Genomic DNA, 18,350 nt, shown 5'->3' on the forward strand with positions numbered 1-18,350 from the left:
ATTCATTGTCTTTCAAATCGTCTGGGAGAAAACCCTCAGGGTAAAGGTGTTATGTAGGGGGGTGAGGGAGGATGAGTCAGAGAGGGTACAAAATAAGTAATCCAACAATACTGTGGTAAATGTGTGTCGATGCTTAAATGTATTGATACTCATGATATAAATCTTGATTAAACAAAGAAGAATAAATTGTGATAGTTTTTCTTTTACACCTGCAAAAATGTAGGGCACTCTTGTCCATTTCTGGAATTACAATAAATTGAATATAATTTGGACCACACTTTCAGCTAAATCAGTCAACTTTTCCCACCTATCCAACCTGAGCAAATCATCCCTCCCTCAAACGTGACACTTTCGCCCCGATTCAGACTGTGGGCTCCAAACATGACCTGGTGAATGTATTTCAGCCACAGCAAATGTGGGAGGCTGGGCTAGGATGTGAGCTCGAGATAGGAAGACGGGGGGAAGGAAGCAGAAGCAAAGTAGACCAAGGATTCATGGTATTGAACTGCATGAGGACACGGGGAGAGGAATCTTAATCGGATCTAAGGAGGCTGTTGTGAGTTACTGACCGCTGTCTCTTTTTCTGTTAACGGGGCGGAGCAGGAGGCGAGATTGTCCCGGAAGATGTCCAATTCAAGCTATCAGGGGTTTGATTTGTCTTGTGTTGCATAGCAGACGCTGGACGAGACTAGGTGCACAACCCAATTTCAGCCAGTGTCTCGCTGCCTCGGAAGCCTTCCATAATGGGGGAACTAAAACAATAAAATGAACTAAATTCATCTTTGAGAGCTTGCAATTTGTCAAAATGTTCCAGGAAACCCAAAGTTCCGCTGAGCAACACACTAAATCAAAACACGTGGCAACAATTATTTGCCGACACTGATTTATCTAGGTCTGCTCTTCCTTGCTGATCTAAATATAGGGAGTTTGGCTCCCACCATGGAAACTGCCTCTTGGCCCCGTGTGACCCAAGCAGAATTTATGAAATACTTACAATACAGCAGACAACAGAGAACAATTAAAAATTTATTAGATATGGGGTTCACGTAATTTTAACATAATAACATGTTTAGGATCAATCAACCAATCGGCACATATGTGCAGGAGGATTATTAATAATAGTTAATACGCCATGTAAAACTGCGGCACATGGCTCATCATTTTATCCAAGCTCTATGTGTAGGTGTGTGGGGGTGTGTAGGGGGGGGCATATGTTTATAACATACGTTTGTTGGGCAGCGGTTCTTGTTCTTGTATTCATTTGTTCAGTCTTTCACCAGTATCACACACCAGTTGCCCTGGTCATGGTAGCTGGTCTGAACTTTGACACCATCTACCTGACAACACACCTTCTCAATCTCTCCCTGCTGGAAGACATGGTAATAGCGGTGGAATACAGCTGCCGCCGTACTGGACTCTGGGATAGCGGGTGTAGCAGCAGCTTCAAAACCGGGACAGGATTTGCGTGCATGATCAGTATCCTTTGTTGAGGATGGCAGGCTGGAATCCAGACAAGCATTAGGGGTCGCGACCTTAGCCGACATCGAGTCTGGGGGTGTGCTCCGTCGATTGGAATCAGTTGGTTCAGTCTTGCAGTCTGAAGCAGGCCCGATAGAAGGCAAGATATTTTCGGCGATCGAGGGGTTATCTTTAGAAACAGCCAAGGCCGTTTCTCTTATCACGTCACGGTTCCCAGCTTCTCTCCCTCCTTTCCTTCCCTTTCCCGCCTTGCCCTTCCCATCCTTCAGATGCCAGGGAACCAGCAAGTCCTGGGAGTTGAAAGCGGTGCGGTTGGTGTGGACACTCAGTTTCCCGTGGTGCACCTGGTCCTCGCCTGGCCTCTGATCTACGGGGCCACTGACCTCTGTATCTAGTCTGTCAACATTTGTGATGCCTACGTCGCCGTGGCTATTTACAGTCCTCTTGGGTGATGCGCTGTCCTCTGATTGGCCCTCTGCAGTGTTGGGGCTTCGGGAAGGTTCCCTGCTCTGGTGTTTGAGGTACTTTGACCTCTGCTTGTTGTATTCCTGTTCAAGAGCCCATACATAGATGAGAGCCCGACCTCCGGGCTTCAGCAGCCTCATCAGTTCCCTGACTGCAGCCAGGCGACGCTCCTATAACACACACACACACACACACAATACCATTTCACAATGTCAGCTAAGGTTTATTTTGTGTGTGCACTTTGAACAAAAACACATTTCACTTCTTTAGTTTGCGTGTCTATTGTTTATTCTTAGTGTCACGCAATAGTTTTTTTTTGCAGTGTCACACTGTGTGTGTGTGTGTGTGTGTGTGTGTGTGTGTGTGTGTGTGTGTGTGTGTGTGTGCGCGTGCGCTTACCGGTGTGGAAAAATGGTGTATTACAGCAATAGATATGCATGCATCACATGAGGCAGTGAGCATGGGGACGTTGAGGGCATCAGACACAAACGCCTGAAAACCCCTCTCTGCACAGATGTGGACCAGGGCACTGCTACGGTCACAACCCAACTGTAGACAGACGGACAGACAAATAGATAGAGAGCACCATTAAGGAAATATGTTTGCCGATGAATGACAAGAGAAACGAAGAAGGCAGGAAAGATGGGGGATAGTGTTTTAGTAAGTAAAGATGCAAATGTTACTTTTTCTTTGAATTTACTGATTCCATACTCATATAAAGGAAGAAATTTTTTTACATCACTGAAGTAAATACATGTTTGCGTTCATGAATCCTCTCTGTACACCAGGAGAGGTGACAAGAAAGGGCACCAACCATTTCCTACTTCCTTTCTTTTTGCGAAATTGGGGAGCCCATGAAAGTGCCGAACCAGATGTTTTACGGCGGAACAACAGCGTTGCAAAAGGGAGAACCGCTGTCGTTACTGATGCCCGTATGGACATTAAGTGCCAGTTAGAGGAGGGATTCGCCAGTCAACCAGAGGGCGCTTGTGAGGGCCTTTGTCTGTTCTGGGACACTGCAGAAACATGGCAGTGCAACATAGGAGAGGACCCGCTCACTATGTAGACATAAAAGGCTCATTCTAATGAAACGAAAATACAACAATTCTTATTTTCATGGGACTATACAGTCATTAAAACGTACACACAATATTATATTCATGTTATAATCCACTTCTTCCAAATCCAATGTGCTAGATGCCGGTCAACTCTACACACTGAACCGTTAACCTATTTACCCACACCTTTAATCCACACTCAAAATCAATCACGCATATCAAACAGGCACAGAGTCAATCAGACACAGGTTTTCGACTAAAAGACAGCTGAGAATGTACCATGATCAGCCTACTACTCTCTTACGGTACGTTCACACCAAAAGATGCAAAATCGCAGAATAGCTCAAAACACAACGCTGTCCAAAATATTAATATCGCTATTATCGCTCATCACGTGAACCATTCGAACGTTCCATCTTGCTCCTCAAAACATCCAGATTGGTTGTCGGGTCATTTACAGCTAAATCGCTGATAGCTATTTGCATAGAGTTGAACTGTTTTCCACTCTCATTTACAGCTTTACAGCTTTAAGGCTATCGCTCAAGCGTTTTATCGCTCCTATCGCTTTATCGCGCATGTCTAATAGAAAGTGAATTGGCGTTTATCGCTCGAAATTAGCCAACGTCTCTGCATTCTAACACACTACTCTCCACCATCCTGTCCTGCCGACATCAGAAGACACCCACCGCCACTACTTCCGGGTTGACTCCCAGGTACTTCCCGTTTCCGCAGCCCACGTCGGCCAGCACGGCGCCAGGCACCAGGGAGGACAGGAAGTCACACACTCGCGGCCAGGGCGAGTGGCGCGTGCCGCTGAAGTGGGGGGCGATGGCGTCGTACACGCGGTGCACGTACTCCTCCTCCAGGCGGGCCGCATCGCCTTGGCAACGCGGGAGTGATGGGGCCGAGGGAAGTGAGGACGGAGCTCCCTGGCTGTCACACGCGGAGGGAAACGCTGAGGAGAGAGGAAGGATGAACGGTAAGCAGACGCGAAGAATAGCACGCTTGACGAATGGTTAAGATGCATCACATTGATGCACCAACCCAAACCATTAAAGGGTAGTTGTGTGCGATTACATACTAATCGTTTACATATTAGAAGTCAGGGGGGAGTAACTACAATCGTGGACGCAGAGTTGTGCTGCTGAAGCTATATTGGAGACCGATGTTACAACCTGATGAGCCAAAAGGAAACTGAGTCAACTATCAAATTACCAATCAATGGAAGGAGATGAAACATCTTTACAGACACATATTCTCAATTACTTAGAGGCTTTGATACGGACACACTCTCCATCACTTTGTCACCATTCGTTGACATGCATGGATATGGGGTCAAATAGACAGAGTCATAGCTTCAGACAGCTGGCTAAACAGACATCATGTAGCGATGTCATTGATCACATCGCAGGGAACTACCTCACCTAGCAGTTAGTATAGATTATTCTCACCAGGGTCTATGCTTTGTTACCATGGAAGGCCAGTGTATGCCGCTGTTGTTCACATATGCACAAACAATCAATTGGCTGAGTGGGTGGGGAGGCATCTCACCACATTGGCAGGGCGATCGCCTGATCCTGCGGAAGGTGAACGAGGTGCGGGTGCCCCTCTTGCTCAGGGTTAGATTGCCTGGATTTCCCAGGTCAGGGGTTATCGCTGCAGGGGGTTCGGGGTGGCAGGCAGGCACCATGTCAAACTTCCTGGGCGTGATCCTAGAGAGAGTATGAGCGATGGGAAGGAGTAAGTACCTTGGAATGTGAATACTAAATGAAACCTGGTAATCCAAACAAAAGCATGTGAAATGACCTACAGGCAAGGCATTGCATCAAGTGGTAGATGTTTTATGTCCAAAGTAACTGAAAAATAAATTAATAGCCCATATAAAGGAAATGCACGTGGAAATCGTTCAAGGACGTTAATTAACACTGTAGGGAAATAAAGGAAGGAAACATAATAACTTATTTCTTTACATCAATCTATATAGCCCATTTGCCCTGTTACGCATGAATTAACCTCAGTAAATTCTATGAGGTTCATTCTGCAAAAAAAAAAAGTACACATTTGATTTGCACTGTCATGCTCACGCCGGAAATTCCCTCCCGGGATGAATGACGTGTTCCCTTGACTCATCATACTAATGCTAATTAGTATGACGTCACATGATGTCACTATCACATCTACTATAACAGCTGATAGAAGGGAAAAAACATGAATGAACTGAACCGACCCGTGGCTCCAGAGGTGGCGGCTCTCCCCCTTCATCACCAGGAGGCTTCGCCCTGGCAACAGCACAGCCACCACGCGGCCGTCTGGATGACGGAACTCCATCACCGTCTGTGACCACAACCACACACACACACACACCACACTTAAAATGTTAACATCCATATCTATTGACTATCATTAGGATACCGTTTCTAAAAGCACTGTCATATACCTACATATTGGGGGGTATATAGATAGATAGATAGATATATTTATTTGTCATTGATTGGACAGAAGTACAACGAAATTCAGTGCACTCACGTACTGGTCTCATTTAAAAAGGTAACATAATAAATAATAAATAAAGAAAGAAAATACATTCAACATTTCGTTCACTCACTACATTCATGTCGTCATACACTATACCGTTAACTTAGTGCCAATGTATGCCTAAAAAAAATAGTAAAAAAAAAAATTGTATGCCTTAAAATAGTAGTACAAATATGTAAAGTGCTGAGCATTGCATTACATGTGGACGTCACGGATTAATACTGTCGGAACTAGTGGATTTATTTTCAGGTCAGAGTTAAGTATGGTGACTGCTTTGGGATAGAAACTGTTTATGAATCTTGTGGTGCGTGTTCTGATGGACCTGTAACGTTTCCCTGAGGGCAGCAGTTCAAACAGATAGTTGGCAGGGTGGTATGAGTCTTTCATAATGTTGTGTGTCTTCTGCAAGCATCGGGAGTTGAAGATGGTGTCCAATTGTCCATGGTAGGTAGCTGTTGGTTGATGATGTTTTGGGCGGTTTTAATAATCCTCTGCAGTGACTTCCTGTCTGCAGCAGAACTGCTACCGTACCACGACAGGATTCCGTAGGTGACCACACTCTCGATGGAGCAGCGATAGAAGGACCTTAGGTGCTGTTGTGAGAGATTGACTTTCCTGAGTCTATATATACTGAATAACAAGGATGTTTGTGTGTGTGTGTGTTTGTCATTGTGTTTGTAGATTGTGTTATAATTGACTGCAGCAACCGATTTCACAGTTTTTTTCTCATGGAAATGTTCATATTTTAGAATAATGGAATCTACCATCCACATATCAATTTGACCTAAATTCCTAATGAAATGCATCACTGTATGAGCTTCTGCACACTACTGCAGATTATGGAACCGTAGCCCTGGAAGTTTAAAGAGGATGATTGAAGTAAGGAGAGAGCAGCCTAATCTGATGGTACTCTCAGTAGGGACCACAAGGGTAGGTGCATTGCTAGGTACATGATATGATAGCGTTGGATTGATACGTGTCATCCAGAATGAATGACTGGATGACAATGCTGCTGACCACACAGTGCCGCAGGACTTATTAATTCACCATTTCAATGTTGATGGAAACTAATTTGAGCAAAGATGCTTTTGTTTTGTATACACAGACCGTCACAAGAGGATGGTGATAAAAGAACAACGAATAATACACTTTATGATTGAGAGAGATGTCCCAGATATCACACCTTGGATCCAAGGCTCAGAGAGAGGATGGTGTCTTCAAAGGCTGAGTGAGTGTCAACGTGAGGGGGGATACCTATGTGCAGCGAGGTGTACAGTTAGCATGTTATTCAACCCCATTATGCAACAAGATAAGAGAACACAATCATTAGATTATATGCAACTAAATATTTGGTTTTCTTAGTTTGGTGAAGTTTGTGTTTCTGTCAGCATAATTGTTAGTTTTTTTTACGCCAAACTAAAACCTATGCAAGTACATAAGGATTAAAAACAAATGTGGGCTAGGTAAAACTCTGGTGCCATCTTGTGGCAAAAAAAGGGATATATAAGTTTGTTTTTTATCGCAATAGATAGCTTCTACATTGCTAGAAATTGTAGAAAGATAAAATATAATTTTATTGTATATATTATGTACCCACCTTGTCCTGGCTGGTATTGATTGACAGTCAGTTGGTCTGGCATGGCTCCGATGTGTCCGTCCTTCAAACATCTCTCCAGTATAGGCACACACTCATCAGGAAGGCCTAGCAATAAAACAAATACATCTTAATATTCCTGAGCATTAAATGCCAGCTTCCTTGACCGTTTCCTTTAATTGCGGCAAATGTACAGTATGAGTATAAGTACTACCTCCCGTTTGGACTGGAGGTCACATGACATGACATCGCGAAAGGCTGATAGGAAGAAGATGTGGTTGTGGTTGGTTTGAAGTGCAGAACTTACCGACCGATAAAGGTTTGTCTTTCTCCACATTGTTTGTGTCGTAGCGAAACTCATAACCGTAATGCTTCACTCGTCTGTGTTTCAAAGCCTTCTGAGCTATAAATAACAAACAAAGGTAAAAGGTCAATGTTTTTAAAGGGTAAGAACAAATAAAAAACACAAATCTATAGTAAGATACATAGGTAGTATTCTTGTCTCTTACCTGTGTCATCATCAAACGTGACCCAATCGACAGCTGCCAACAGCAAAGCCTCTTCCTCTGAAGAGACGAAGTCCTCGACCAATGAGAGGCCTTCTGGGAGAGGAACATGCTCCTCTGCCTCACAGGGTACTGCTCAGATCACAACACAAGGTGCATCCCTTTTAAAACACATTTTTGCAAAAACTAATTGTCAACAATGACCCAAACAAGTGAGTGAATGAGTGTTAATACTGTTACCTGAATCAACAAAGCTGAGGTAGAGTGTCACACTGTTGTCTCCACAATGCAACAGGTGTCCATTGAGAAGGCCATGAGCTTTCTGGGCACTCTGCTCTGAACTGTATGTACATTAAAAGCAACACTCAACAGCAAGTGAACTAACTACCATTTAAAATCAAAGCATGCCATCTATACCCTGAAACAGAACCTCTTGATTCTGAAAAGGGACAGATCATCACAATTAGACCATGATCTTAAGATTGAAATGACAACTGAATATTTCCAAATACATAAAGATGTGGTATAGTTGAGATTTTGCTAATAGTATTCAAGTACTAGTCCTACCTGTATGTAGCAAAGGCATATGGTTTATGAGGAGACATGATAATGGTCTCCAGCTCACCCATCTCCTTCATGGCTGCACACAGCTGCTCTCGGCTCACCCCATTCCCCAGCCCACCGTTAGCCACCACCAGACTCTATAGAAGACATCAACAACTCCTTAACTTCTCTACAGAATGACTAATGTCTTGAAATCAAAATGATGGGACACAGACGGATTCAGATATCTATAGTTATTTAAAGACGCATAACAGTTTTCACACTTTGTTACATTTCTCAGATCAGTATTGAAATTCTCAAGACTACTCGTTCAATCTTCACATAATTGTGTCACTTGTGCACATCAAAAAAGCGGTTTCCCATTTCTTTGTACAAGTTGCAAATGCTTTGGTACATCCATGCAAATGATTATGTACAATTCTCTGCTATTTCCTACATTATCAATCGCTTATTTCATGTTGATCAAAATGTATTACAATGGATCTGTTGAATAGTCTCAGCCCCACAACATTTAGGTAGTAGTTCATTGCATAAGTCTTTACATGCAAAATGGTTGAACAAGTTGTCATAATATGTCAACCATCTATACATTTCCATTAGACTTTTTAAATCTTTTTTAATCTGTCCTGACTCGGTAATTTGCTCCCAGGTGAATCTTGACTTTCTCTAATGAAGGGAAATGTATGACGCCTAAGATCAACCAATGATCAACCAGTTTACTGAAATAGCTCAAAGGTGCATCTCATGAAGATAATTGTGTAATGTGGATGAGAATTTGTGGCCAAACAGACAGGAACGTCAGCAGGTGAAGGAAGACTGCACTGCAATTCCTACAGCACTGCATGTACAGTTTACACTAAGGAGATTGTCCTATGCTCACATTTCTAATTCTGTATCGCAATGACATGGTCTGTCAACAAATTACAGTAGGCTACAAACAGTAAAAGCGAAAATGTGAATCTTGTCCAGTGTCTTGCAATCCATCTCCCACACTAAAGTGTAACTTACAATTTACAATAATTGTCTTCAAAACTTTATCCATAGTTTACATCAGAACATCCCTCAAGAGTACACTGTCATATTGACAAAATGACAGTTAAAGATATTTGACTGAATTATCCGTACACAATGACACAAGGACTTGTCATTCTGATGGCACTGACATGTACATTGACACAGATATTTACTTTTGAGAGATGAACTAAGGATTTTGAGCAAGAGACTGGCTTTTGCAGGTAATCTATGGTGTTTTGCTATTTGTACGAGAAATGTACCAAAGCGACTGAGAAAAACTGTAATGTGGTTCATAGTAATGCAGTGGTGAGAGAGGTCCCCCCTTCACTACGTAGCGTCTTTGAGTGTCTAGAAAAGCGCTATATAAATTCAATCAATTATTAATATTATTACAGGGAAATCTATACCGGTAGCATACACTAATTAAAAACAAAGCACTTGAAGAATATCATAAGGTTATGATTTAGTTCAGTACTTTAAGTAACCATCGAGCGGTTCCTGTCTTTACAACACTGCTGTTTACTGCCTTCTTGATTTACTTGTACGTATCATTATTTTTTTTACCTTAGTGACGTGCGATGCTGTTCTAATACCGTCATGTTTTAGTAAAATATGGCATGATTTCATTTGTTTTCGGATGAGTTTCTTCCGCTCTTTACTCATTTTGACAGCATTCACGCTGGCCTCACTGAGCTCCATGGTCTTACTTTTATCTGTGTCCGGGTGCAACGTAACGTGATTTCTAAGTTCCGCTCTACAATAACAGGCGCCGTCGTTTCTACGGAGATAGTTGTGCATTTGGTCGCTTATTTGTTCTGTGTCTGTGCACAGAAAGGTCTCCAATGTTGCGCTTTGGAGAATGCGTGCATCCTGCTACCCGTGTTGTAGGCTTTAGTTGTTAATAATATGAATGTTGATTACATTATTATTATGTAAAAAAAAATTGATGTGTGAACTCCAATCACGTCAAGCCTTCAAGCCCAAAGCTATGCTAAATGGCTATTAGATTTATGTTATTATGGACTAACAAGTCCCACATGCGAGAGTTGTTCAGTCCATCAGCATGAAAAAAGTCAGACAAATTCTAAAGATATATATATTTATTTTTAAATTCCCATGGGCCCCCCTCTGCCTTTGGCCCCTCCACAACTGTCCACCTTATACCCGCAGTCCGATGGCCCTGAATAGAGTCATTTTCATGACTATGAGCATGAAAAGGTGTGAGAACGGGTGGCTCTGCACACCTGTTGGTGTGTCTATCATTGTAAAGACAGATGTCGTATCATCGATGACGACCTCTAGTGGCCGTGGAGGTGAAATGCGTAAATCACACGTGTTTGGTTTGTAAACACACCGGGCGGCACTTGCCTGGGTTTGTGCATGGGAGAACACGAGAGCACGCATTGGTATGTAATTTATTTTTTGAACTAAAGTGTAGTTCGCACAATGCGCATTTTTCTAGCACTTTTTCCCGTTGGTCATGTCTTCCATGTGACAGCGCATGGGACGGCGCAGACGTCCTTAGTGACGTCTTGGGCACGTTTGGTGGAGGCGCACATGTTGGAAATGTTTGTATTGATATTAGATAGCACAGTGATATTGGATATCATAGTGATATTGTAATATGAATTTGTTTATTTGGATTTGTTTATAATATCTAACAGATTTATTGGATTTGATTTAAATGTTTGATTAGGCATTTTGATTTATTTAGATAGATAGATAGATAGATAGATAGATAGATAGATAGATAGATAGATAGATAGATAGATAGATAGATAGATAGATAGATAGATAGATAGATAGATAGATAGATAGATACTTTAATAATCCCAGAGGGAAATTATTTTTGTCACGAACTCCAGATATACATACACAAATAAATAAATAAATATTAAGAATAAAATATAACATATATATATCCATATCCATATATATACATACGCACACACACATATATATATATATATATATATATATATATATATATATATATATATTTATATACATACAACATAAATACACATACATACACAAAAGATAAAAGATACAACCTAAGAAAAACAAAACGTCCTCTGTCAAACCTTGCCATTTCAAGTTGGGCAAGCACTAATGAGAAAATAACCCAGATAACTTGACAATCATTCCAGGTTGATTATAAGACATATCAAAATAAAATCATAGATACGTATGAACTCTATATTTCATAGAAAAAAACTTTGCACCTAGATGGGTTATGGGTTTTATATTACATTTTAAATCTTTCGGTCCCTTTGGCAGGTAATTCAACTGTACAAATGGCCCTGCTATAGCCTCAAACTCATTTGCCTTCAAAATAGATAAAAAGGTCAGGCGTTCCAAGGTTAAAGTAGCAATGCAAAAAGCAGGACTTTTGAAGGCAAATGCAAATGTTCACGAATGTTTCCATTTCCCATTAAATGTGTCCTCTTTAATGGCTTGTTTCCACTGCAGGGTGCGGTACGGTTCGGTTCGCAAAGGTGCGGTACGGATTGCGTTTCCACCGCCAAAAGTGGGCGTGACCCGGACTGAGCAGTACTCGTTTTGCCCTCGTCTTCAGTACTCCTCCGTTGGGGTACATAGACTACATCGTGCTTCGCCCTTTAACCCAATAGCAATAGCCTTAAAAGGGAAGCCTATACGACATAGAACGTTAGTTACGTATTGTGACTAGATTCTATAAGTATAGGCGCAGCCTTTTAAGTGGTTGGCCTCATCGTCCTTTAAATAGCAGAAGAAAAGCTGTTTATTGGGAGCAGAACGTCCGCCGGCGCCCGCTTGTATCTGCGAATAAGAGCATAATAATAAATAGCAGTGTTAGGCAGTAGCTTCACTACTTGTAGAGAAGATAGTAACTTACTACAATCCTCAGTAGCTTGGTGGTAGCTTCACTTTATCCTGAATCAAGTAACCTGTAATAGAAAATCTCCTTTATTGATCTAGTAGCTTGGCCACACATACGATTCCCTTGGGTATTTCTCTGGCTAAACACAGCACAACCGTTTGTAGTATTGACATTAGCCCTGCAACATACAACATACAACAAATATGATGGCAATGCTAGGCATAAACTCATTAATCTTATGTGCATTTTCAGATATCTCCATCTCCAAGACAACTTGGACCCTGCTGTGGACAAGTCTGACAAGCTCTGGAAGCTCAAGGGATTCATGGACCTCCTCATCAGATTCAAGGATCTCTATGAGGTCAATGGCTTTGTGACCGTGGATGAGTCCATGGTAAAGTTCAAGGGATGCCTGGCCTTCCGACACTACCTGCCCATGAAGCCGGTGAAGTGGGGAGTAAAGGTGTGGCGGAGAGCAAGACAGGCTATGTCAACAATTTCCAGGTGTACACGGGGGCCCTTCAGGGTAAGGCTGAGAAAGACCTGGCCAAACCTTATTTTGGAACCAACCTATCCATTTACATGGATAACTTTTACACTGGTGTCCCATTGATGGTGGACCTCAAGATCAGGGGGGTACAAGCTTGTGGGACGGTGCGTGCTAATAGGAAGGGCCTCCCCAAAAGCAAGGACCTAACAAAGCAGGCTGGCATAAACAGGCACAAATACGAGGTGGCGCAGCAGGATGACCTTACCTTTTGCATATTGGCAGGACACCAAGGCAGTGATGGTCCTGTCAAACTTCCATGACCCGACAGCTTTTGGGTCAGTGACGAGGAAGGCGAATGGTCAACGCCAAGCGGAGGTTCACGTGCCAGCCTGCCTTGCTGACTATCAGCAGCACATAAAGGGAGTAGACCTTCTGGACCAGATGGATACTACCAGATCCAGCATAGGTCTACAAAGTGGCTGAGGGGGCTGTCCTTTCCCCACCCCTCCCAACTCCTTTCCCACCTCTCTTTCATACCAAGGTGCCTTGGTCTTTGTGTTGGCATGTTTTAAAATGTTATTTGTTATATTAAAGGTTATTTGTGATATGTTATTTTATCATCTTAAATATTTTTCCTTACCAATCAGATTTTGAGATTTTTTTATAAAAATGTGTTGGTATGTTAGTGCTAATGGAGCATGTTTTTAGCTTTTAAATGCAATTTATTTCATGTTTCTATGTGCTACAGACGCTTAGATATTAAGGTTTTCATGTATGTTGACAATTCCTAGTATTTTTCAAAAAACCCTCAGGAGATAAGAACATCTATTATACATAGGTTTTTATCTGCATTTTAGGAGTAAATGGGTTAACACAAAAAGCCCAACCCTGGGTCAAACTCAAGCCTAAAAACCTTTACAATGAGGCTGAATACGCTTCGAATGGAAACCTCTTGAAGAACCTCATTAGAATGGACCTGGAAATGAGACATCTGCAAACGTTCACACTTTACATCAGAAGTCCTGACCTTCACATTGCTTTACCTGTTGAGCTATTTTGGAGGGAAATGAGCAGTACGTCATAGAAATAATGAATTTGGATATAAAATCTAAAATAAATCCCAATTTTGCAATTCAAATGTGAGAGCTGGAGATGGAAGGAGTTGCGAGGAAGGAATATAGGCAGACGGCGAAAGACATAACCAGTAACTACAACGTCTCATTGGGAGCTCAACAAGGAATAACAAAAGGTAAGCCAGATTTTATTATAGTATTGTTTGGGTCAGGACAAGTACTTAAACATCAAGTTAAACATATTACAAGGGACTTATCCAAAAATAATTTACAAAATATTTTTCTTACATTAATCGATATTGCTTTATCTTCATGTACAGATACGCTCCTATGAACATATATATGTGTATTCTTCCAAGAAACCACAAAGTTCATTCATGTTTCTGTAAAGTTATAGTAAGACTGAGTGACAATTTTGAATTAATTTTCTATCATGTAGGCATGGAAGCTATGGAATGGAAAACATTGTTTATAATCACAGGTTAGTGCAATTGTTTTAACATCATCTTCAGGCATCAATGTTAAATGCTTGTTTGAGAAAAAAAGTATTTGTTGATCTTCCTTGTACAATGTGATGTATTTGTTCATGTTGGTCTGTTTTAAACGTTATTTAGAGACACATTCTTCACGATTGCATTCAGCATGTGGATAATACTCTATCATGTTTGGCATTTTTGCTTTTTCCGTTGTTTAGAACAGGGGTGTCAAACTCATTTTAGCTCAGGGGCCACATGGAGGATAATCTATTCCCAAGTGGGCCGGACCGGTAAAAATATGGCATAATTATGTACAATTAAACATGCTGTGAGCACACCAAACACAGGTTTCCCATTTACTTCCGTGAATAAAAAGGACGATGACCATTTTTCTCAGAAAACACTGCACTCTGTGTCCACTTTTCATCTTTTTGACAGAGACATTTTGGGGCAATGAGAGTGCCAAAGCGCATAATGTTGAAAGTATAAGGCAAAACGACAAGGTAGCTCCGGGCTAGCTGCACTACCTGTTTATACTTGCTCCCTGCTCAGCCCCGGTATAAAGTTTGCTTGCTTAACATAATTGCTATTGCGACTTCTAGTGGACACATTAAGAACAGCAGTTTCCTTCATTGAAAAATAGCAGATCATTTTACATTACATTCCAAAGCGACTTCCAGTTACACACAATTGTCCAGTAGTTCAATGTACAACAAATTAATCAGTGCCAGTCAATGCAATCCATGTAATGCTAGGAAGGATTTTTATAAAAAAAAAAAAAAAAAAAAAAAAAAAAAAATTACAATACTGTACTTCACAAAATCATCTCGCGGGCCGGATTAAACCCGTTAGCGGGCCTGATCCGGCCCGTGGGCCGTACGATTGACACCCCTGGTTTAGAACATCGTACTTCACAATAGCATATAGCAAATAACTAGTTGTATTCCTGAAAATATTACAAGATTCATAATGTGATTTTTACCCAATACCAGGACTGTGTACCAGCCCATCCTTTTGTGCAAACTACCGCCAACACTGCCTAGTAGAAACACCCAAAACCTGGATCGGTGCGCAGAGCTACTGCAAAGAGAGAGGTTTCGACCTGGCCACCATAGACGACATTGGGGCAATGAAAGCACTGCTTCCCTTGATCGCCAACCAAAGTTCAGTGTGGCTAGGCCTTTATGGAGGTGGATCTACGAGCTGGTTGTGGTCCCTAGCAGACCATAATTTTTACAAAGCCGGCGAGAGAAATTACAGAAATTTCGAGTTAGGTTCAGATAGGAATTACTTGGTTACTTCCAAGGATGGCATCTGGAAATCTAGCATTAAAAATAAAAAAAGCTCTCTGATGTGTTATGATGGTAAGGAACACGCTGCTAAAGTTATACCCAATCAAAATAATTTTGATAAGGATCAAACACATTCAAAAACATCATAATTATAAACATGATCAGAGATAAAAACGTTATGATTTATGTTTTTTTTGTTCAGATAACAAACAAGGTCGAGAAAGATATGTCCTAGTCCTCCAGGCCATGGACATGTCCGCGGCGCGGGATTACTGCAGGACACACCACACAGACCTAGTCAGCATCAGGAGTGCAGCAGAGAACCAGGAGGTCCGTGAGGTCGCCGCTGGTCACGAGGTCTGGATTGGCCTCTTCAAAGACACATGGAGGTGGTCGGACGAACGCTACTCCTCCTTCAGATTCTGGAAGCTAAATGTTTATACTGCTTACACCCTTACTACAATTTGCGGTTTCGTGGATTTGGCACAGACAGGAGAATGGGGCTTGTCAGATTGTGGATTGAAGAGACCTTTCCTCTGTACCTGTAAGTAGACATGTGAGTTTCAGGGTTATTGGTGAACAATGTTACGTGTTTTTTTTTTTTTTATCATCCGCTGCATATATGCAGGAAATCCTTTTTAATTCCAACCCATTATTCATGATACACATGAATCGTGTGTGTTTGTGTGTGTGTGTGTGTGTGTGTGTGTGTGTGTGTGTGTGGTGTGTGTGTGCGTGTTTGCCTATGTCTGTATGCATGAGACAAACAGGTACTAAAACAAGGGTGCTCAAAGTGAAGGTCCGTTCAGAGGATCTGCAGGACATGAGCGACCCGGCAACAAAAGCAGCAATTTTAAAACAAGTGAGTGTTTCCGTGCGTTCTTCATGCTTCACCGTGAAATCCTAATATGCTCACACCCCACAACACAATGGACTCTCTTCTGTCTTAAAATACATTTAAGAAGAATGTACAACAATAGCCATCACTCACAGCCCAAACATGAATCTCGTTCTGAAACCTGGTTTTAAAAAAACACTAAGGAACTCCTGGTTTTAAAAAAACCACGAAGGAACTCCAAACAATAGATGGCTCCACGCCTGAAAGAAGGTTGTCTCTACTCAAGTAGGCCTACTCTGTTACTTTAAGCGTCTTAGAGTACCATATTAAGCGCTATATCAATTTTATTTATTATTATTATTATTATTATTACTCAGTCATCTTTATTCATGTAAAGAATATATTCATAATGGTTTGGCGAGTCACAGAGCAAAAACCTTTTGTTTTCGTTTTCAGATGCAACAGCTGGTGGACAAGGCGACGATGCCCGGCGGACATAAGATGATATGGAGAACAAAGCCTGATGGACAGGTGTTCACCAGGGAGCAGTGTCATCAAGAAGACTGTGACTCTTTAAACTGAGCCACTGACTCACTGGAACACTAACATCTGGCTCAAGTGCATGACTGGATTGACGATCACTGATACAATAATGTGTGATGCTGATTTGAGGTGATTTGCTTTTAGATTATTTTAGTTTGTGTATGAAGGGCTCTGTTAGCTTTGTTTTGTGCCGTTTTTTGCGATGTGGCCTTTGGTCACTTTTTGCTTTCCGTGTTGCGGTTTTGTGAACCTTTTGGTTCAGACCACACAGGAAGTTGGTATAGGTGTGGGTGGCCTTTTATTTGGTGAGCCATTTTCTCCTGTTTTTTGGTTAGGGGGCTAGGCTCACCCTTTTGAGTTTTTGTATAGATTAATTCTGTCTATGTTTTATATTTGGGCCAAGGCTCACCCTGACATATAGATTATTTTGGAATTAATATTATTTATGCAATACATCCTTTGTTAGCGTGTGAAAAGTCTCTTTAACTGTTTGAGTTGGTTTTATGTTAACCCCTCTATCCCCCAGACTAGAGGGTCGTAACAGCTGTAAATGGCTGGAATTGGAAAGTGTGCGGAGTTTGAAGAGGCTTGAGCATACAAAAATGTTCAACATTTACACGCTACTTTTTTATTGAACAGACGTTCGGTTTTTTGTTATAGGCCTACTTTATTTATTTTTTTAGAAGTATACTGTTGTGATATGAATTGTGTGTGAACTGTATCTGAGTTTATTATAATTTAGGATGACTGTAATATCGCCATACATCCCACTGGGGGGGAGCGGTCAGTAGGTCCATCTGTTTTCCCGTGTGGTGTGTTGCGCTCCTAGCGCTCGTTACTTCTCTACCAGAGCAGGGTCTTGTAGTAAACCTGTGATACTGACTCCTGTTATATATGAGGTAGAAAGTAGTGGTGAGGTTATTTCCAGAGGATACCACGCAATCAAAGATATTGGAGTCACATTAATAATATAATTAAACTTAAAAACAGGCTGTACAAGTGGTAAGATAGCAATAAAATGAATAGGAAAGCAAGGGTTACAATTTGTTTACAAATGTTTACAAAGGTAAACATTTTTGAGTGCATATCGGTAGTTTGGGTGGCATTTTTGTGTAGTGATCGTAGCAGTTTTTTGTATATTAACACGTGTGCATGAAAAATGTGTCCATTAATAAAGTTACATTTGAACTAGCTACGAGAAGAGTACCATTGATTTATGTCATCCACTGACTGGAAGTCTGGTTATGATGAATTCATTCATTCCCGTCTCCAATTTTTTTATGAACCCCCGACGCCTCATTTAGGTATAAGGAGGGCCAGACGCCCCAGAGACGTCTGACCCTCCTGCGGTTCCCCCTCCTTATGGTTTTAGAATGTTTATTCTGTATGTTGGTTGACTCCACTTAGAAGTTGAAGTTAACTAATCCATACTCCTGTTAAAATCAGACAATAACAGCTTCATAATTATTATGTCAGGTTAATAAACAAGGCGATGAATTGATTTTAATCAAGGACCTCACTTCATATAACTGTAATGTGTAGGCTAATATGTAACTTCAT

At 41.4% G+C, this 18,350-nt stretch overlaps 2 protein-coding genes across 2 annotated transcripts; one reads left to right on the top strand and one right to left on the bottom strand.

Annotated features, from left to right (window-relative positions):
- Positions 1–1,013: 1,013 nt before the first annotated feature.
- alkbh8 (alkB homolog 8, tRNA methyltransferase) lies at positions 1,014–9,950 on the bottom strand. Its single transcript, XM_060074359.1, has 12 exons — positions 9,780–9,950; positions 8,205–8,338; positions 7,878–7,978; positions 7,641–7,769; positions 7,439–7,534; positions 7,135–7,239; positions 6,721–6,791; positions 5,230–5,336; positions 4,554–4,714; positions 3,689–3,957; positions 2,344–2,493; positions 1,014–2,114 (listed from the first exon to the last, which is right to left on the bottom strand). Exons 1-12 carry the CDS (start codon positions 9,912–9,914, stop codon positions 1,266–1,268), a joined length of 2,307 nt encoding a protein of 768 aa, XP_059930342.1. The 5' UTR covers positions 9,915–9,950; the 3' UTR covers positions 1,014–1,265.
- A 5,089-nt stretch (positions 9,951–15,039) lies between these two features.
- On the top strand, positions 15,040–17,641 carry LOC132474995 (lectin BRA-3-like). Its single transcript, XM_060075948.1, has 3 exons — positions 15,040–15,953; positions 16,180–16,271; positions 16,704–17,641. Exons 1-3 carry the CDS (start codon positions 15,656–15,658, stop codon positions 16,827–16,829), a joined length of 516 nt encoding a protein of 171 aa, XP_059931931.1. The 5' UTR covers positions 15,040–15,655; the 3' UTR covers positions 16,830–17,641.
- Positions 17,642–18,350: the final 709 nt, after the last annotated feature.

The sequence above is a fragment of the Gadus macrocephalus genome, chromosome 16, assembly GCF_031168955.1.
Source record: "Gadus macrocephalus chromosome 16, ASM3116895v1".
In the NCBI taxonomy this organism is placed as follows: domain Eukaryota; kingdom Metazoa; phylum Chordata; class Actinopteri; order Gadiformes; family Gadidae; genus Gadus; species Gadus macrocephalus.